The 22,249-nt window shown below is 42.9% G+C and overlaps 1 protein-coding gene across 8 annotated transcripts in view; it reads right to left on the reverse strand.

Annotated features, from left to right (window-relative positions):
* Positions 1-20,729, reverse strand: part of sh3tc1 (SH3 domain and tetratricopeptide repeats 1) — a 91,832-nt gene extending 71,103 nt beyond the window's left edge. For 3 of the 8 annotated variants that reach the window (XM_078542089.1, XM_078542024.1, XM_078542081.1), the window contains exons 1-4: positions 20,291-20,729; positions 11,839-11,928; positions 10,066-10,155; positions 8,362-8,489 (exon numbers count right to left, since the gene is read on the reverse strand). In XM_078542089.1, the coding sequence (XP_078398215.1) occupies positions 8,362-8,489; positions 10,066-10,155; positions 11,839-11,928; positions 20,291-20,504 (522 nt within the window). In that variant the 5' untranslated portion in view covers positions 20,505-20,729. The remainder of the gene's footprint in view (positions 1-8,361; positions 8,490-10,065; positions 10,156-11,838; positions 11,929-20,290) is intronic. The other 5 variants (XM_078542033.1, XM_078542064.1, XM_078542044.1 and 2 more) reach the window with 5 other exon arrangements.
* Between the last annotated feature and the right edge of the window lie 1,520 nt (positions 20,730-22,249).

Raw genomic sequence — 22,249 nt, forward strand, 5'->3', positions numbered from 1 at the left:
AGTAAGACTTCCCTATTTTTATACTCCATTCCCTTTGAAATAACGGCCAACATTCCATTTGCCTTCCCCATTACCTGTTGAACTTGTATGTTAGCTTTTGGGGTTCCTGCACGAGGACTCCCAAATCCCTCTGTGCTGTGGCCTTCTGCAGTCTTTCTCCATTTAAATAATATTCAGCTCCTCTATTCTTCCTGCCAAAGTGCATAACCTCACATTTTCCCACTTATATTCCATCTGCCACTTTTTTGCCCACTCACTTAACCTGTCTATATCCTTCTGTAGACTCCTTGAGTCATCCTCACCACTTGCCTTCTCACCTATTTTTGTATCATCTGCAAACTTGGCGATAGTACATTCACTTCCTTCATCTAAATCATTAATATATATTGTAAATAATTGAGGCCCCAGCACTGATCCCTGTGGCACTCCACTAGTTACAGGTTGCCATCTTGAAAATGCCCTCCTTATCCCAACTCTGTCCTCTATTAGTTAGCCAATCCTCTATCCATGCTAATATACTACCCCCAACACCATGGGCTCTTATCTTGTTAAGTAGCCTTACCTTGTCAAACACCTTTTTGAAATCCAAATATATTATATTATAAATGGTTCCCCTTTATCTATCCTGCTAGTTACCTCCTCAAAGAATTCTAATACATTTGTCAGACATGATTTCCCCATCATGAAGCCATGCTGACTCTGCTTGATTAGATTATGTAATTCTAAATGCTCTGCTATAACATCCTTTATAATAGACTAACAGTTTCCTAATGACAGATGTTAAGCTAACTGGCCTATAGTTACCTGTTTTTTGTCTTCCTCCCTTTTTGAATAAGGGTGTTACATTGGCAGTTTTCCAAACCTCTGGGACTTTTCCATAATCTAAGCATCTTGGAAGATTACGATCTCTGTAGCTACTTCCTTTCATATCCTAGCATGCAACTCATCAGGTCCAGGGGACTTATCAGCCTTTAGCCCCATTAGTTTTCCTAGTACTTTTTCCTCTAGTGATAGTTATTGTATTTATTTCCTCCCCCTCTTTTACCCCTTGGTTATTTAATATTGGAATGCTATTAGTGTCTTCTAGCATCAAGACTGAAGCAAAGTATTTATTCAACTCCTCTGCCATTTCCTGGTTCCCCATTATTATTTCCCCAGCCTCATTCTAAGGAGCCTATGTTCACTTTGGTCTCTTTCGTCCTTTTTATACAATCGGGCAATGCAATAGAATGTAATGGTTTATTTTATTTTCCCTTCTTTCCAATGAAAAGCATATACAGTATTTACACCATTTTACTTACAAGCACATGCTGTGAACTAATACAAACGTTTACATAAATATGGTGTCCTTTGGTAACTAACACTTTCATTCAAAAGTAAGAGCAAAGAGTTCCCAGGGGTATGTTAATTTTGTAGGGAGTCTTCAGGAATCTGTCAACTTCTTAAAGAGAAACATAGAAACCCCACATAGAAACATTTCAAAATGACCAACCATTCATGAAAAATAAATCATTAAAAACAAAAAAAAACATTTTTGATGTTCAAACTGACAAAAACTGACAGCCTTATCTCTCCTGTTTACCTGAGCTCCTGAGTCTGGAAAGAGCTGGAGTATGGGTGTTTCCCCTGTACCAAAGTTTGTGACTGGCAATCCCTTTAATTCTTAAAAGCTCTGGCACTGTTCAAATTGTGTTTGAATAAATATACATTAAAAAATACATAATTTCAAATAGTAAACAGAGGACAGTAACAGACTTCAGAATGATTAGACAGGTGAGATGAGAAGACATAGCAGATGAAACTTGATTTTCTTTTATTCATTCATGGGATGTGACTTGGCCAGCATTTGTTGCCCATCCCTATTGCCGTGGATCTGGAATCACATGTAGGCCAGGCCAGCTAAGGACATTAGTGAACCAGATGCGTTTTTACAACAATTCAGATAATTACAAATTTTTATTGAATTTATATTTCACCACCTGCCCTGGTGGGATTCGAACCTGAGTCCCTAGACCTTGGGTCTCTGGAATATTAGTCCAATGACATTACCATCGCCACCACCTCTCCATTGATACAGAGAAGTGTGAGGTGATGCATTTTGAATGGAATAGTGCAATTTTAAAGGGGATGCAGGAACATAGGAGACCCGGAGATTTAAATACAGAAAATGAAGATGGTGGGACAAGTTAATAAGAATGTTAAAAAAAACATACAGGATCCTTGGCTTTATTTATAAAGGGCGGAATTTTATGGTGCTGCTGAGGTCAATGGACTTCTGAATGGCTCACCGCATGTTAAGGCCCCACCCCCGCCATGACAGCGCCATAAAATTCTGCCCATAGGCACAGGGGTAATTTTAACTCAAATATGGGTAGTTTTGGGGTAGATGGGAGAGTAAAAAGTTAAAAATCTGAAACAGGAACCACCTCAAACTCACCTGCTTATGGTTTCATCAGAGGTGAGATGAAGGGCAAACAATCAGTTCGCTTGCAGAAGGCAGGTAAATAGTTGAAACCTGTTAAGGAGGCTGTGTGCCTTCACTTTAACAGTGTTTCTATTTTTAATGCAAGCCAGCCAGGTTTCCTGGGTTGGATCATTAAGGGAAGTAGATTTACAGCACTGCTCGTGAGCCAGGGAGAGCAGGAGTGCTTCCTCTAAGCCCAGCAAGCTACCCATCCCTCAAGCTTGAAAAGACTGCCCTCCTCTATCCCCAACCACCTTCTTCACCTATCCCCACCACCCCCCACTTCTAACAAAAGTTACTATTTGTTAGGGGGAAGAAAGTAAATGAGAATTTATGGTAAGGGAGAATTCATTGTAAGGGAATGATACTGTTGGAATCTCCAAGCAGCCAGTGCCTGCAAGTACATAAACAGTGAAAAAGCACCTGATGAACCTTGTACACTCTCGAACTTTGTACACCCTCAGGGTTTGCAATCACCAGCAAGGCCCTGGGAGTCAGACTTAGGTTGTAAAAAACAACTAAGATTGAGCCTGTTTACAGCAGATAGGGAAAGAACAGATGGTCCTAGTTTAGGTAGGAGGGAAGGTCTCGGCCTGGGTGAAAATAGGGACATACAATGCAAGTACCTGTTACGAGATGTCTGTTTAATGTAAATCTATATGTTGACGAGATCGGAATCTGGAAACTGTTCTTGTACGTGACCAATAATGTATAAATATGTTGAACATTTGTAATTTAGCAGAGTGCTATCTCAAGCTGCATTGAGATGGTTCTCCCCTTGCAATTGCTCGAATAAACGATCGTGACCTGTACCTGAGACTCCTGTGGTCCGTTTGTCAAAGTGACCACAACAATTTGGCATAGACGGCAGGATACTTGGATCAGATCCTCGGGACGGCTCTGCAAAGTGGGTGAGTATATTTATTAGCCACCCGTAGTTAGTGCAGTAAGCCTAACCGAGAACGGTCCGGTCAAGTATCAAAGAATCAGGAGGAGGACTCGGGACAGGAGATAGAAGGCACCAGGGGTAAGAGGCGGAGCCGTGCAGGAGGGCTAGTGGGGCCAAAGCCGCGCAGTGAGGGCCGGACCATTATCAGAGATAGGAGGCAGAGCCTTGCTGGCGGGTTACGGTTTGAAATATAACCTTAGCCGAAGCCGCGCAGGCCAGACCCCAGTTAAGAGGAGGGCGGAGCCGTGCTGGCGGGTTACGGTTTGAAATATAGCCTTAGCCGAAGCCGTGCAGGGAGGCCAAGTCCCAGTAAGAGGAGGGTGGAGCCGTGCTGGCAGGCTACAGTTTGAGATATAGCCTTAGCCGAAGCCGCGCAGGGAGGCCAGGACTCAGTGAAACCGTACATACCTCAGATAATTAAGTTCTTAGGACCATGCGAACGTACTGCGCAGAGATAGACAGAAAATAGGAACAGAATGCCGTCAGGGAAACAAAATAGCGCTATGGAACTCGACTGGGGAACCGCGGACTCCATTACGAGGTTCATAGCGGAACAGCAGTCAAAACTAATCACTAAAAATGCAGAAGGAGGGGTGGAACCCACAGGGAGTCCCCCGGAGAACAAAAACAGTGGTGGATAGAGCAGAAAAAGGATAAGGAAAAGAAAGGGATGATAGTTATTATCACCTTGTACCTGCAGTTGTGCAGACGGGTTAATACTAAGTTCCAGTCGATCAGAGGGAGAGAGACAAAGTCAGATTCAGGACAGTTCAGAACAGTGGTGGCAGCTGTAGTGATCAAGAGGGTGAAAGCTCCAAAGGAGAAACCTATGAGGGAGCTGAGACCGCCCCACCGTACCCATGGTCCCTATGACAAACACCTTTTCAAAGTCCATTTACACAACATCAACCGCACTGTTACGAAAGCAAAATACTGTGGATGCTGGAAATCTGAAATAAAAACAGAAAATGCTGCAAATATTCATCAAGTCAGACAGCCTTTGTGGAGAGAAACGGAGTTAAGGTTTCAGGTCGAGATGACCTTTCATCAGAGCTGAAGAAAGAAAGAAATTGAATAGATTTTGAGCTGATGGAAAGGAGTGAGGGGTGGGGCGAGGGGCAGGAAGAACAAAAGGGAGAATCTGTGATAGGGTGGAGGACAGGAGAGATTAAGGCCGGGATTTTCCGTGCTCGATATCGGGCATGTTCAGTGGTGTGAGGGGACAATATGGCGCAATCAGTTTCATAATGGTGTGAAACCAGTTTGCAATTGTCTGCTCAGCCCGCCGATGGCAGGAAACATGGCCCGCCATCGGACATTGGGAACCTCATTGCAATACATCAGCATATCATCATTAGGTCTGCCCACCGGAATCCTCCCTCCACTGCTGAATCGTCCACCCACTTCGGCGGGAAAACACACTTACATGTTTCACAGCAGCACATAAGCGACGTGCACCTGGCAGGTTGACTTCGCTTGGGGCTTCAAGGTTTGTTTGCCTTCCTTGCTTCGGTCAGCACTCGCAGTCATCAGTGCCAGGCTTCACGGATAGCACCGCATCGCTTTTAGGGAGGGCTCACAGCAGGTCCCTACCTACCAGGTTAGTGATATATGGGTGGCTTTTTAATGACTGCAGGGGCTTGCTTGGCAAAGGGGGAAAGTGGCCTCAGGGAAGGGAAGAGGCTGCAGGACGAGGGCTGTACTGAGGAAGAAGCGTAACCCAGTGTGTGTGTGGGGGCACATGTTTATCTGTGCAAGTGGCCTCAAAATGGTGAGGGCTGAGGAGGCAGTCTCCAGAGGAGGTGAGGCCAGATGGAGGTGCGAGGGTGTGAGAATGGGTGGTGATGTTCCTTGAGCTGGCAGCGAGTGAGATGCCAGTGAATGTGTGATGCGCTTGAGTGTGAGAGTTTAGAGTGATGAGGTGATTGTCATACCCTGGCTGCACAGATGAGTGAGATCATTCATCCTCTAGCTGCATCGGATGGCCAACCTCTTCTCTGCAGCATTGGCACTGATCACCACTGCCATTGCCTCCCAAGCCTGGATGGTCACACCATTGCCCGTCCTGCAGCCAGAGCTGGGGTGGAGGGGGGTTAGCGGACATCACTGCAGGCCTCCACATCATCCAAAAGGCGTTCCAGTGACACGTCACTAAACCTGGGGGCTGCAGTCTTTTTGCCTTTTGTGGACATCTTCCCTGCAGTAGTCCTGGGCTGGAAGCACTGAGATGTGTACACGTGGCTGGACTTTAAATATGGCACCCAGCTTGATGAAGCAGCGAGGCAATGGTGTGGCAGGCGAATGAGAGCCCATCCGCAGCAGGTTTGGGACGATATGGTGTGAAAACTCACCATTGTGGCCAACGGGTAAAACATTTTACCCACCCACTAGCACACTTAGTGCGAATCTGGGACGATCCCGCCCTAAATAACAAAATATGGTTCAAAAGCCAAAAAGAGTGGTAATGGGTATAGGAAAGCAATGAAGGATTTGTTCAGATGAGGCATGAACGGTTATAGTGCAGCCATCTGAAAGCAACATGAAGGAGGAAAGGAATAAAGGAGACAACATTAAACCAGCAGGAAAGAAAAGAACAAGACAGAGACAGAGGTTATAATCTAAAATTTTTGAACTCAATGTTAAGTCCAGAAGGCTATGGTGTACTAAGTCTAAAGATAAGGTGCTGCTCTTTAGCTTGCATTGAACTTCACTGGAACACTGAAGCAGTAAGGTCAGAATGGCAACAGAAGAAATAGAAGGAATAGGCCATTCGGTCCCTCGAGCCTGTTCTGCCAGTCAATAAGATCACAGCCGATCTGATGTGGCCGTAACTCTACTTTCCTGCCTGTCCCCCAGTACCCTTGACTCCTTTGTCAATCAGAAGTCTGTCAAACAGCCTTGGGTATACTCAATAACCCAGCCTCCACTGCACACTGGGGGAAGAGAATTTCAAAGATTAACGACCCTCTCAGAGAATAAATTCCTCCTCATCTCCGTCCTATATGGGAGACCCCTTATTTTTAAACTGTGCCCCCTAATTCTAGATTCCCCAGTGAGAAGAAATATCCTCTCAGCATCTACCCTGTCAAGCCCTTCCACCATTGGTGTGTTCTCACCAATGCCCTGTACAGTTATAGCAAGATTTTCCCACTTTTATACTCCATCCCCATTGCAATAAAGGCAAACATTCTTCTTAATTGGCCTTCTTAATTACTTGCTCTACTTGCATGCTGACTTCTTGTGATTCATGTACAAGGACACCCAGGTCCTTTTGTACTGCAGCATTCTGTAATCTTTCTCCATTAACATAATATTCTGTTTTTCTATTCTTCCTTCCGAAATGGACAACCTTACATTTTCCATATTTTCTCCAACTGCCAAATTTTACCCACTGACTTAAATTGATCTCTCTCCCTTTGCAGACTTTTTGTATCCCCCTCACAACCTGCTTTCTTACCTATCTTCATATCATCAGCAAACGTGGCTACAATACAGTTGGTCCCTTCATCCAAGTCATTAATATAGATTGTAAATAGTTGAGGCCCCAGCCCTAATCCTTGTGACACCTGACTAGGAATAGTTTCTCAACCTGAAAGTGGCCCATTTATCCTGGCTCTCTGTTTCCTGTTAGTTAGCCAGTCCTCTATCCATGCCAAAATATCACCCCCAACACCACATGTTCTTACCTTATGTAGTAACCTTTTACGTGGGACCCCATCTACTGGTTCCACTTTATCCACCCCATTTGTTACATCCTCAAAAAATCTAAATTTGTCAAACACAATTTCCCTTTCACAAAACCATGTTGATTCCGCCTGATTGTATTATGATTTTCTAAATGTCCTGGTACCTCCTCTTTGATAATGGATTCTAGCATTTTCATGACGACAGAACAAGGTGGATAATTAAAATGACAAGCGACAGAAAATGTGCTGTAGGAAAGGGAGGGGGTGACTGAGGAGTGGACCCGGGTGTCGCAGAGAAATGGTCCCTTCGGAATGCTGAAGGGGGAGGGCGGGGAAAGGTGTTTGTGATGGTGGCATCACGCTGGAGCTGGTGGATGATGATCCATTGAATACGGAGGTTGGTAGGCTGGAAGGCGAGGACAAGCTGAACCCTATCATGGTTCTGCGGGGCGGCGCAGGGAAAGGTGAAGAGGTCAAAGCAGAGGTGCGCGAAATAGATCAGGAACCGCAGAGGATCCAGTCAACCATGCTGGGGGGAGGGTTACTGGAATCCTCAGTTGAGGAAAAAGGAAGACATTTTGGAAGCGCTAGTGTAGAAGGTTGCAGCATCTAAATGGATGTGACACAGGTGGAGAAGCTGCACTATGGTGAGTGTGTTAGTGGGAAGGTATAGTCGCTGTGGCTGCTTAGCTAAAAATAACTGGAGAGAAACAAGGTAGTATAGGGAATAAAAACAGATCTGATGAAAGATCATAGAACTGAAATGTTAACTCTGTTTCTCTTTCCAGAGATGCTGCCTGACCTGCAATTTCTGTTTTTATTTCAGATTTCCAGTTTCTGCAGTATTCTGCTTTTCAATTAAAGTAGTATAGGGGCTGCGAGCAGTTTATTAGATAAAAAGAGAGCAGCGACTGGAAAGCCCAAAACTTAAGGATCCTCCTGGAAACACAAGACAAAGTAAGGAAGTATTCTTACTTGCAACTTCCTTCCATCCTTCAGTTGCTCCTGATCCCCACCTCAGGCACACCAGTCCTCAGGGGATCTCCATACAAGTCTCAACACCAGCTTTTTGGAGAATTAGGATCTAGGAACCCTGGGGAGGATACTTTGGAAGTTGAAGTAGGAGAGTCAGGAGCACCCATCTCATTTCAGTAATAATGCTGGGCCTGTGCCAACAGCAGGTACATGCTCAGTTATGCCCAATTCATTTTTTACTACAACAGTGTGCAACAAAGAGGGAAGTATTCTATACTGTCACTTACACTAAAGAGGGATATGACCTCTCCACAGTCATTCTCTAGAATGCGCAGCTTTCCTCTCAGCTTGTCCTGTAGCTGAACGTCAGGGAGTCCTGTTGTTTGTCGCTTCATTATCAGTTTCAGTAAAATATCTATCCAGGAAACAAAGGCAAAGAATTTACTTCCACAAAGTTTTACTACTTGCCTTTATATACACACAAATAGTTTGTATTTACATTACTAGCCACTGCCATTTTACATTAGGAATTGTTATCTGCATAGTCAATTCCTGCTAGAACTAACATGTTATGTGACCTTCTCCTGTCATTAGAGCTTCCTGGTGCGGTCAGGAGCATCTAGGCACCTGCAGCCCTACAAAGGAATTTTGGGCCTTATCTGCTTTTTTAAACCATATTTTGATTTCCTTTATTTTCTGCACTACACCTGCACCTCAAAAGGAAAAGTAGCCTGGAACAAGGACCTCACTGCAGTCTTCCTCATGCTACTCCTTGGTTCATCAATAGCGGCTGCAATCATGGAGCCCAGTTGCTATGGAAAGTCTGTTTTTGCCTTCTTTCTTTTTCCCTCCCCCATTGAGTGCTTTTGCTGATATACAATAACCTGTGGAAAAAAGTGACCAGGCCAAGATTAAGCAAAATATGGCAACTAAGGACAGCAAATCCAAGTGTTAGTTAAAGCTCAGAAGGATGAGATGGGGAATGGGCTGAAGAGTTCATTTTCAGAAGACTTGCATTATCAACAGGCTAATGGATGGGCTCTCGGCCAAGCCTCTTTCTGAATTCTTGGTTACAGATTAGAAAGATTTACACAGTAAGAGCAGGAGAGTGGGATGAATTGGATAGCTCTTTCAAAGAGCAGGCACTGGCAAAATGGGCTGAATGGCATCCTTCTGCACTGACTTGATTCTATCTACATGATACACTACAGCCAAGTAATCGAGGCTTTTTTTGGTAGCACTTCACAAATAGGTGACCTCCAACACCTAGAAGGGCAAGTGCAGCAGGTGCATGGGAACATCATTGCATACAAGAGACCTCCAAGTCACACAGCATCCCAACTTGGATATGTAGTGCTGTTCTGTTCTTTCATCATCGCTTGGTCTGGAGCTCCTTGTCCAACAGCATTGTGAGAGTATCTTCACTTGATGGACTACAGTGGTTCAAGTAGAAAGGCCACTACTGCCTTCTCAAGGGAAATTATAAATTGGCAATTAATACCAAGCCATGTCGAGTTCCCAAGACTTTTTTTAAATGGCCTCCTGAACGTGGTATCTACCTCAAGGATAGCTTGCAGCAGCTCTTACCTATAATGGCAGTAATATTTGGTACAGGTTTGAGGTGGTAATAGTGGGGAATGGGGAAAAGGGGTTAGCTACAACCCTTTGATTTAATTTAAAGTAGCAGAAGTGACTTGTGATGCTCGTTAAAAGGAATTAGTGGGCTTTTTGGAATGAGAATTCAGGTAGAGTTTTATTTTTGTGACAAATTTGAAGCAGTAGCTTTTCAGAATGCATTTTCCTATTCATCACCAAGTAACTCAGGAGAATTAAGCGCAAATCTCTGCATATTGAGTACTTACATTCTACACAATAGTATGGTGTAGTGGAAGTACAGTGTACGATGTATCCCTCTCAAACTGGTTCAAGCATGTTTTACTGAGCATATACACTGTGCAACTGCTACAGTGTATGCTGTGGATCATCCTCACCTGTTTCCCAATTTCCCATGCCTGTTGAAGCATGTGATGGTTCTTCAGGAAGCAAAAAAGATGCTTTATTTTCTTCTAATGGAACCTGTACTAGAATGCATTGAATTAGAAAGAATGTCAGGAGGCTGTACATTACATCTAAAAACAATAGCCTGGAATTTGCAACGAGTAACTCACCCCCCGACTCCCCAAAGCCTGTCCACCATCTACAGTGGCAACTAAGGACAGTCAAGTCAGGAGTGTGATGGAATACTCCCCACTTGCCTGGATGAGTGCAGCTCCAACAATACTCAAGAAGCTCAACACCATCCAGGACAAAGCAACCTGCTTGACTGGCACCACATCCACAAATATTCGCTCCCTCCACCACCGACGCACAGTGGCAGCAATGCGTACCATCTATTAGATGCACTGCAACAAATCACCTAGGCTTCTTCGACAGCACCTTCCAAACACGCGACCTTTACCGCCTAGCAGGACAAGGGCAGCAGATACATGGGAACGTCATCACCTGGAAGTTCCCCTCCAAGTCACTCATCATCCTGACTTGGAAATATATCGCCGTTCCTTCAATGTCGTTGGGTCAAAATCCTGGAACTCCCTCCTTAACAGCACTGTGGGTGTACCTACACTATAGGGGCTGCGGCAGTTCAAAGTGGCAGCTGACCACGACCTGCTGAAGGGCAACTAGGGATGGGCAATAAAACTGCTAGTCTAGCCAGTGAGGCCCACATCGCATGAAAGAATAAGAAGTAAAATTTAAAAACACATTTAAGTTTTTTCAATATATTTCAGTCATGTAAATGTCCCTTTCTTTATTTTGCTCAATGTAAAATTTTTGAAAAAAGTAATTTGATTATTAATGTTTTTCCTTCCTGGTTTGCTGTCTGTGAAAATTATTTAATGGGCCTGGACTTCCGCAGAACGGCAATCAGAGTCGGACTAGGATTGGGCCTTGGCGGGTGTTTCCCGTGGAGGTGGGGAGGGGGGACTGCCATGCCGGGGGAGGAAGATGGGGGGACTGCCATGCCAGGGAGGGTGGACGGGGTCTGCCATGATTAGGATCGCTTTATAACAATTCTATTGCAACCTAACCTAATCTATTAAGTTATTTCACAAAAGGTTAAATTGTTTCCACACTCACTCCTAACAATTACTTAGAGATGAGGCCAAAACTTCTCAATCCTCCTCTGCTTTCATAACTATAGCAGAGCACGATTCATGCCCCATAGGTGGACTTAGACCCTGACCTGCTAGCTTATCCAGGATGAGGTCATTATGTAAAGGAGCTGCCTAACTGTGCCAACTTTAGCACCCAGTGGAGAGGCAGTTGCCGCAGTGGAAAGAAAGTCGAACAGGTTGAAAAATGTGAAGGCTAATTAGTTGAAGGCCCACTGGAATTAGTTCCTTGATCAAAGGGACAATTTAAACTGTTCCGCATTCCTTATCCAGGACTGGGTCATGGCCTGGAACACATTTCCACCAATCCATTGACCTGAACACCAATATCTTGTCTGTGTCTGAATGAATGATCAGTGGCAAGGAGATAAAAGCTACAAGGAATCCACACAATCCCAACTCCTTTTTGTACATTAGGGTATTAATTGGTTCTTTGCTTGCTCTCACCCTCAGCAGTGATCCCTTGTTACCTGCAGGGCAGAGAGCTGGTGTTTTTAGGTCCTACCCAATTTCTGCCCCCAAATAGCCTTACACTAGTTGTCCACCCCAGGCTCTAAAGAAATGCAGGGTTACAATTAGGTGTTTAGTATTCACCTGAGCCTCCTTGCTTTCCAGCTGTTGAGCCTGCACTGGATTCCACTAGGTTGTGTGAGGATCTTGTAGATGAATGGAAGGACATTTTCCCTGAAAGAAATAACATGGAGTCTGCAATTTTTTGACATAGCATAGAAACAGAAAGAAAAGATCATTTAAACAATTTGCAATTAGTAATTATTTAGTGATTTCTGATCTGAAGCTGTGGTATGTACAGTTTTTAAAATGTAATTATTGAATTATTAATGCTGCGAGTGACAAAGCAGAATGTTGTCAAAAACACACACAAAGTTCCAGGTCTGGGATTGTGTTTATTGCATTCGAAAGAACCAACTCCCAACTAGTGCCCTTTTCAGGCACAGCTCCTCACTGAACATGCCCCATTCTGGAATCATCAAAAAAAACTCCTGCACCTTAGAAAGGGTTGTGACTGTGGAAAAATAACATCCTGCTTGGAAGGCCCAATGACCCAGTCTGGAATATGCCAGGGAATGCACTGGCTGCTGGTATACCAAGTGAGACCAGACATCTTGGCCTACTGAATGCAGAGGTGATACCCAAGTGACTGAAAAAATCATGTCCCAACATCCACCTGCAGACCTGGCTTACTTTTGCAGGGTTAGGAACATAGGGGCAGGAGTAGACCATTCAGCCCATCAAGCCTGCTCCGCCATTCAATACGATCATGGTTGATCATCTACTTCAATGCCTTGTTCCCACACTATGGTCCCTAGCCTCATTCAACAAGTGGGTAACCGAGATGTACGCCTGATGGCCTGAGATCTCTTAATGGCTCCAAAGAGTTTCTCAGACTTTGGGCAGGGAGATTTAATTAAGTCAGAAACTAAGACCTCAAATCTGAACAAAGCAAAGTACGTAGCTTTGAGGGGCAAGTTGGCTACGATAGATTGGGAAACTACGTTAAAGATATGATGGTAGATAAGCAATGGCAAACATTTAAGAACTGATTCATTTAAGAACTGATTCATAAATTGCCACAGATATACAATCCTTTAAGAAATAAAACAAAAATGGTGGCAAAGTAGTCCAACAGTGGCTAACAAAAGAAGTTACAGATAGTATAAGATTAAAGGATGAGACAGTAAGCCTGAAGATTTGGAGGATTTTAGAATTCAGCAAAGTGTGACTATAGTAAAGTGGAGTACAATGTACCTTTAAGAGAATGCAAGTGGACTAACCATGTGATAGTACTGACCAATCACCGTACAGTACGGGCTACTGGTTATCTAAGTCTCGAGCTGGGAGTGGTTGTGGGAGCACACAAGGATTTAGTGCTCTGCCTTCTGTTGCAATAAACAATCACAGTTTGTTCTTATGTTGGGGTCTCTCCATTCTTGATAGCGAGCATCAACTAACAAGTGTATATGGAGACGTGCAATTCGAGTTTACTCAACTAGTGAGCTCATAAACCCAAGACATAAAAATGACCAAGAAATTGATCACAAAACAGAAAAGAGAATGAGAGCAACTAAGCAAAGGATATTAAAAACAAACCACAATAGCCCAAATCCTCCAGGCAGTGGCAATGCTGCGCACATTACCGCTGCTGCAAAGATTTTCCCAACGCAACACTACTGCCCATTTCTTCTGGGATCTTCTGATCCCGTAGTCGGGTTGGGTGAAGATTAGTCAGTTGGTCGGAGGTCAGTTGTGGACTTACCCAGTTGTTAGACTAGATTTTAATTTGTCTGACATTCCCTGGGCAACTATCAAGGCAAGTCGCAAGTATCTAGCCCAAGCCCCGACTCCAGCTCAGAGTCGGTCATATTCCAACAGGCTTTAGACGTTTAAACATCCCAGGCAATTCCCACATGGTTCCATGTGTCAGGGCTTCCACAGGGCCTTGACACGTATCTTCTGTCCTATGTCCGGTCTTTGGCAATCCGGAGTCCGGAAGATTTTGGCCATTGTAATCATTGTAAGGAAGAGATTAGCAAAAGTAAACACTGGCTCCTTAGAGACAGAAAAAGGAGGGGAATAATGGGGAATAAAGAAGTGGCAGAAAGATTAAACAAATTCTTTGTATCTATCTTCACAATAGAAGACACAAAAACATTTTGGAAATAATGGACTGCTAAGAGTCTAGAGAGAATGACAAACTTAAATCCTTATATGCAAAGAAATGGTATTGGAGAAACTAAATGGGACTAAAAGTCAACAAACAGTGGTCTACATTATAGGAATTTGAAAAGGTAGCTGCAGAGGTAATGGATGCATTTGTTTTGATCTTCCAGAATTTCCTTGATTCTAGAACAGTGCTTGTCGATTGGAAGGTAGAAAATATAACTCCTATATTCAAGAAAGGAGGAAAAGATAAAATTGGAAATTTTGGGCTAGTTAGTATGACATGTAGGAAAATTGCTTAAATCTATTGAGAATGTAGTAACAGAGCACATTGAAAACCATCATATAATTTGGCAGTCAATATGAATGTATGAATAAGACCTCAAGTTTGCCACATCTGTTTTTTGCGGTTGTAACTAGTGGGGCAGGAAAGGGATTTGGATATTTGGATTTTCGAAAGTATTCAATGAGATGCCACACAAGAGGTTATTAGAATGCACGGAATTGGAGGCAATATATAAGCATGGACTGAGGATTCATTAACAGGCAGAAAAATAAGAGTAAGTGGGTCATTCTCATGTTAGCAAGTTGTAACTAATGAAGTACTGCAAGGATCAGTGCTGGGGCCTCAGCTATTTACAACTTATATCAATAACTTAGATGAGGGGACCAAATGTAATGTATCCAAGTTTGCTGATAATACAAAGTTAGGTTGGAAAGTAAGTGGTGCAAAAGACAAAAATGAGCTGCGAAAGAGTTTGGACAGGTTAAATGAGTGGGCAAGAACATAACAGATTAAATATAGTGTGGAGAAATGTGAAGTAATTCACTTCAGTAAGAAAAATTTTAAAAAGCAGAATATCTTTTAAATTTTGAGATACTGGGAAATGTTGGTATTCAGGGGGACTCGAATGCCCTTGTATATGAATCACAGAAAATTACCAGGCAAATACAGCAAGTGGGAAGGCAAATGGTATGGTAGCCTTGGGATTGGGGTACAAAGAGCAAGGAAATCTTATTGCAATTATACAAGGCCTTGAGGAGACTACACCTGCAATATTGGTTTTATTTTGGTCTCCTCATCCAAAAAAGGATATACTTGCCTTAAAGAGACTGGAATAAATGTTCACTAGGCTGATTTCTGGGAGGAGAGATTGAATAGATCAGACCTATGCTCCCAGGAGCTCAGGAGAATGAGAGATGAACTGATGGAAACAAAATTGTTAAGAGGTTTGACAGGGTAAATACTGGGAGGATGTTTTCTCTGGTTGGGGAGTCCAGAGCTAGAGGTCACAGTCTCAGAATAAGGGGTCAGCCATTTACAGCTGAGATTAGGAGAAATTCTTTCATTCAAAGGGTTTGTGAATCTTTGAAATTTTTTGCCCCAGAGAGCATTGGATGCTCAGTGTTTAAGTATACTCAAAACAAAGATAGCTAGATTTCTGAGCTCTAAAGGAATCAAGTGATATGGGGTTAGTGAGGGATGATAAAGTTGAGGCTGAAGATCAGCGGTGGTCTTGTTGATTGGTGGAGCAGGCTTGAAGGGCTAATTGGCCTATTCCCGCTCTTATTTCTTATGTTCTTATTTCAGATCGTCAGTTTGGATTTGCAACTCCAATATGTACACACAACTTTACTTAGGACAATTTCAATACTAAACAATTGTTGCATGTTTTAAAAAAAATCATTAACAGAGTAAAGTTATTAACTATTTTCTTTGAATAATACAAACTATTCTAATGAGGCTGAGCAGGTGCTTTTTTCAAGCATTGTCAAGGGCAGCTGATCTGGAGGATTTTCATGAATAATTAGCATTGCATAGCAATGCAACAAAGTAACCACAGGAATGTCAACCATCAGGTTTTTCTTTACAACCATAGCCACTTACTACAATTACATGGAGGGCAAAGTTGCCAACGGTTATCAATTCAAATCAAATATGACTTGGTTTGATGGGGAGGGGTGAAGAAAAATGTGTTTGTATGACTTGGCAATTAATTAGAAATTTTCCATTAAAACTTCAGCCAAGTAATACACAACACACCATGGGATATAAAAAAAGATCTGGTAGCAGAGTAGTTTATAGTTTTACATGAATGTCAGCAAATCTAATCCTGATGACTGAACATTCAAAACTAGTGGTCTACTGTATGTATGATTCCAGAAAAGTCCAGTGATTTTAAGGCCCTGGGTTCAGGTTTTTGAAACATCAAAAATTCTGGGTCTTTTTGAGCCATTATTGACTAAATGAAATGTTTGCTTCTCCTTCACTCTTATCTGCCATGGCACTCTACGAAAAAGCAAAGTTCAAATCATGCATTAATTCAACCTCCAACAGTCAGAACAATGTTTTCAGATTTTGCTGACTGCAGGAAGAGGATACACATCCCTCCTGTAGGCGCTGAGTACTTCAGCCTCTTATCCCAAAGGATACTGATGATTAACTTGAAATTGGAGTTACGAACTCTATTTCTACAGAACAAAAATTTCCTGTTTACGAAGCAAATTCAAACTTCTTTCATCAACAATTACATCACCCCTTTCACTAACTTTCAATTTTCTGGATGCTCATTACTCAACTTCTCATTGGTACAGGAGAAAGAGGGAGTTAGTCGGTGAGGGAAAATGAAAGGGGAAAGAATGACGGAAAGGGAGCAAGGGGCAAGAGGAAAGGAAAAGGTGAACATTTGAGAATTTCAGCAGTGCCTTTCATTTTGTAAACTTGGATTTAGGTCCAAATAATTTCTAATAATTGCCAATAAAATAGAGAATAGAATGGCGTAAATGGTGTTACAATCTGTTTATAACAGCCTTATACAGTAATTATGGTTTCTTTACCCAAGCTCGAAATGCAGGGAATCTTTGTCAAGAGCACAAAATTAGAAAATTACCCTATACTGTACTTTTTCTATTGGCAGGTTTGCTGTTGTGTAGTATTCCTTATATTCAGAAAATTGAGCTCATTATTAGCAATCAACTTTTAAATTCCTGAATATTTTCTATGTCTCTTCTGTGGCTCCTTGACTGAGCAGTGTCTGGGTTCTGGCAACAATCTAAATCTGAACTGCATCCTCATCATAGCAAGAGCACATATAGCTTAGAATATTAACATTCTTGTTAACAAAGGTTCCTCCATCTGAACAGGAATCCATACCATAAAAGTGCAGCATTGTTTTCCTGCATTGTTGCAATATGCTTTATAAGTAATGATGTTAACATTACGCAAAACCCAAGTCTCAGATTTTCATCTGTCGGCCGGCCATGTTTATGTTATCTGTGTACCAAGGGCAGACATGTTCACTTTGATGTACTGTGCTGTGCTAGCTAGCTTTTGTCAGAGTGGCAACAAAGATGCTAGTATAATCCTCGATGCCCTTGGCTGAGGGAACAAAATCCACACCCACTTAATTTCTGTTTCCGATTACTAAGCATTTACTCTTACTCGTATGTGTGGATTCCAGGCAAAGACATGACCAGATGTAGCTGGAATGCCCCTAGTCAAGGAGCTTGTCGCCATTGTCTAGGTTCACACATGAAGAATGACCGCTTGCAGAAAGTCAAGATAAATTGAAAAAGCATTGTTTCTATTTCATATTTCCAGATTTACAAAGTAAAGAAATAAACAGCATATCCATCAGCAACTGTAAACAGAAAAATGGTTTCCTCTTTTGGGTGCAGATTCTTCAACAAGGCTGTTTTAACAAGGCCCAATAAAACATCTGCATCTAAAACCTTATTGCGCTTTTCTCCTTACAGATGATGTTGGACCTTGACAAGATATTAGAGCGCAACTATTCTATCCCAGAAAGTCAATACCTTCAAGAGAAGGTGAGGAGAAAAACGTGTCAAAGAAAACAATTAAGAAACAAACTCGGTTAAAATCAGCAACCTCTATCCATTACGTTGACCAGTGAACAGCCTCTGTATTTTAATCCATATTCACTCCCCTATATCCCCTGATATAGCAAATTTGGGCACTGCTTCATCTCCTAGGAATTAGGGGAGCAAGCACCAAAAACATGATCCCACTTGTATCATTATAAAAATAGAACAGACACTACAGCATGTAAAATTCACTGTAAAATATTACTGTAGCACCCTTTCACAGATCCCTGGGGGCAGACAGTGCCATGGGCTGCCATCCATGTGGCCCACACATCATTTCGCATCAATATCATTGAAGAGTGCCAGGTAGGCCACACAGCTAACAGTCCTTGGTGCTGCCCATCCCGGAGAATCAATGTACTCAGCGCAGCGGCGCTGCATCAAGCAGCACTAGGGGATCAAACTTCTCCCCCTATTTTTCCCCATATTCCTCTCAACTTTTCTTCTTTCTAAACATTCCTGCTCCAAATCCTCCAGTTTAAAAATTTTTGCACGCTGCATCCTCCTCTAGTTCTTTCCTAGGAGATACTCCATTCAACTATAGAGCAGGGCTACTATCATAATAGTCTTCCCTCGTCATGGCCTTCCTGATAAACAGCATGATGCTAGTGAGCGCCCATATCTATATCCTTTCTATGAGAGATATTTTTGCCTGTACTCCCTGTGAAAGGAGTATTAAACATGCAATAAATGAAAGCACGGTTTATAGTCATTGACATGCTAATAACAAAAATGAAAAGGGGAATCTGTGGGATGACCCAAAATAAAACCAAAAAATACACATCAGACCCAGCAGCACCCGAAAGACAAAAGATGAGTTACATTTTGAAAATGCTGACACATTAGGGCAAAAGGGTTGGACAATAAGCACAATAGTGTTGTACCCCCATGCTTCCTCTGGGCACAGCTCGAGTGCAGGAGTACTAAAATGATTCTTCTATCTTGCAAAATCCTAATCCATCTTTTCTGTTTCAGATGCCAACAGACCTGCCAATACATTTCCAACACCCGCTGTTTTAGCTGCAGAAAGCATGCATACATTTCTAGCCAAAACTACACCACCCACCATGATGCTAATGGAAAATAACATGCAACTTTTATCTACCCCTAAAACATGTGCTACATATGCAAATAAGAGGACTAAAACTTGGAGAGGGAGCCTCAAATGTAAGTTTTACGTCTAGATCTTGCCCCATTCTTCTCTTTCTTAGGCAGTCCCTCAGCATCGAGGATGACTTGCTTCCACTTCGGTTTGGTGGGTTCTGAGATGGCCAAGTCCAATGCACGATCTGCAGACTCTGCCACATGTGGAGCAATTGCTAGTGGAAGTGCCAATCAACAGTGCCAAATAAAGACAAATAGCAAACTGCACAAATTACCAGATGTACTGTAAAAATAGCAGTATATCACAATAGCAAAGCTATTAGAAAAGAGGTCAGGAAATTTAAACATGAAAACAGGCTTAAAACATGAAATAATAAAAATTCAGAGTAATTACTTCCTCAAAGTATTCAAGGTATGACACAAATATTCTCTTCCTCCAAAAATGAAGGACTGTGGAAACATTCAGGGTTGATGTGCTTAAGACCTCCATCTCATATATATCTCCAGGGGTTAGTTTTTCTTCTAATTACAGTGCTGAGAAAGAGAATAGGAGGGCAACTAGGGATGGGCAATAAATGCTGGCCCAGCCAGCGAAGCCCACATCCTGTGAATGAATAAAAACATTTGAGAGTTCCTAATTAACATTATCAGAGAGTCATTGGACACTGGGACGAAATATCAATAGATTGGAACTAGACCCATAGGTGCCGATATTCAGAGAAAAGTGACAAAACAGACACACAAAACAACAAACCAATGGTGTTAGTTTAATTCCATGTAAAATAATGGAACTAATTATAACAGTTAACAGCAATCAACATAGCTTTAGAAGGGGAAGGTGCTATTTGACCAATCTCCCTTGATTTTGAGTAAGTCAAAACAGAAGTTAACTGTGGTAAACCCTCTAAAAGACTTCCAGAAGGTATTTCAAAAATTCCAAATTAGAGGTGTCCAGTTAAAACTCAAAGGTGTGGAGATTCAGGTTAAAGTTTGCGAATGGGTTAAAAAGATTGGTTGTAAGGGTGGGGGTTGTGTCGATGTGTGTGTTCGGAGAGTGCGAAGTGCAGTAGGGTTCAAACGGGTCCACAATTGCTTATATTTACATTAACAACTTTGATCAGGGCACACAAAATTGCAGCTATTGGTGGCCTGTATGCACTATAACACTCAACATGTTATTTTAGCACAATTATGTATTCTAAGGAGTTTCTAAAGTATGAAAGGGTTGGATTCCACGAAGTTCAATTTTTAAAAAAATAAGCAAAGTCGCCCTTAAGGGCCCTAATTTCAACTAAGAACCTATTTAATACAGTCACTTGCAAAGCAATTAGTGATCAGTCTTTAAAGGAAAATATGTGGAAAAACACCCATGCATTACCGTCTGAGTCCGGTACCATGTCTGGGGGACTGACTCCTGCTGCCGGCTTACCCAGGAACTTGCTGTCAGGGTCGCCGCTTCCTGGTTGCCCCACCTCCCGGCCGTACAAATAGGGATCCCGGGCATTGCCTTCAGAAATCAGGCTCGACCTCTCCTCCTCGATAGTGTACAGAAGGAAATCCTCCCTCGCGTCACCCAACTCTGCATCCTCCATAACCACAAACCTGCTGGAAAGCCAAACTTGGCTCTGCGGAGAGGCTCTCTCACGGGATGTTCCGTCTTCCTAAATGCTGTCCGCTCGGCCCCAGCCCGTTTCATGGCGTTATTCTTGGGGAAATGTGCCACATGTTGTTGAACATTATGTTCACTGTCCCAATCAGCCTGTATTTTTTTAACCCTCCAAATTCCCCGAGGGTGTCAGACTGGAACACACACCTCCCTCCCTCCCTGATAAATCAAGGGACTGCGCATAGTTTCCACATTTTTTTAAAAGAAGTTCTTGAAATTCAGACACGCCTCCTAATTTGCATAAAAAGTAACTGTGAAAACATTATGAGAATTTTTATTTCGACCAATTTCGTGCATTGGGTTGTAACAAATAGTTCAAAATTAAGGGACCAACGAGAAAGTCTTAATCTCCCCGACTACCCCCGACCCACCCCGTGAACCCGACCTGACGAGCTCTCAACCTGAAAACCTCCCCCGGCCTGACTACCCTAAACCACCCACCCGCCTACCCAGAAGGAAAGAACAGTTCGGACCAGTACTCTTGTTTCCCAGTTTTACTGGTGTTCCATTTTTAAGGCATACAAGACCAGTTCGGACTAATGTTCTTATTTCCCAGTTTTTACTGCTTTTTCCCTCTGGGTACCCCACTCCCAGCTACCACCCTACCTACCTGCGACCCTACCCACCTGCTACTCAAATCAGCTGCCACCCTATTCACCTAAGACCCTATCCAGCTGCCCCTCTACCCATTTATCTTACCCACCTACCAACTTACACAGCTACACACTCACCCATTCACTCATTCACTAACACACTAAGAAGCATGGGGACCTTTAAACCACAATACGGCAGATAGTGCCAGAAAAAGAGGGCATGTCTTCTATGCAGATTCTCTTCAATGCTCTCTGAGAGGATTCCTGCGCTGAGGGTAGGATCCTCCTCTGAAGTCAGAACCTTTTCAACGTATGCAGTTAACTGGGTAGTTTTCTGTCTGATCAGAGTCGGACACAAGATTTAGGCCGTGGTCTCCACTTTGTGGCAAACGCAGAAGCTTTCAAAGTCAAAATCTCCTAAAATTAACTATTTATTTTTTGGTGAGACCTGAAAAGATTTCCTGTGCTAACTAGATGAGTCATGTCCACTCAGAGACTTGTTTATTGTGGTTTCACGATGTAACCTCAGAAAAAGAACAACTGGTATTGAACCTATTGTTAGGAAACTCAGATACTTACCTTAATTTTAAATTGGCAGTCGTAGATCGGGGGCAACAGCTCCCAGCGAACCTCGGGCCTTCTGCGCATGCGCCAGCCAGGAACTGCCTACACGTGCGCAGTTCGAGGTTTTCACGTCTTTAGGCCGGAAACCAGCTCTCCGCTCCCGCGCAGAAGAAAAGTAAATAAGATGTAAAATGCAGATCAGGTGACCTGAACCAGAGCACCATTACTGAGGAAGGTGTCCCAAGGAGCAGGACATGGGGAAGGGAACAGGGAGAGGTCCCAGGCAGGGACAAAGACAGGGATCAGAAAGAGGTTCCAAAATTCAAGTTGAAAGAAAGGAGCAGAGAAATAGGCTCTGATTTAAAGAGAGAGCTGCAAGGAGCAGACTTGAAGCGAGGCGGACTTGAGAGAAGCCCTGAAGATCCGAGGAGGCAGCCGATGGTTGGTGACTCCTTACTGCAAGGTTTTTGGAGCAGTGGTGTTCTGTGTGACATGGGCGGGGATCTGAAATTGT

The sequence above is a fragment of the Cetorhinus maximus genome, chromosome 1, assembly GCF_964194155.1.
Source record: "Cetorhinus maximus chromosome 1, sCetMax3.hap1.1, whole genome shotgun sequence".
NCBI lineage: Eukaryota > Metazoa > Chordata > Chondrichthyes > Lamniformes > Cetorhinidae > Cetorhinus > Cetorhinus maximus.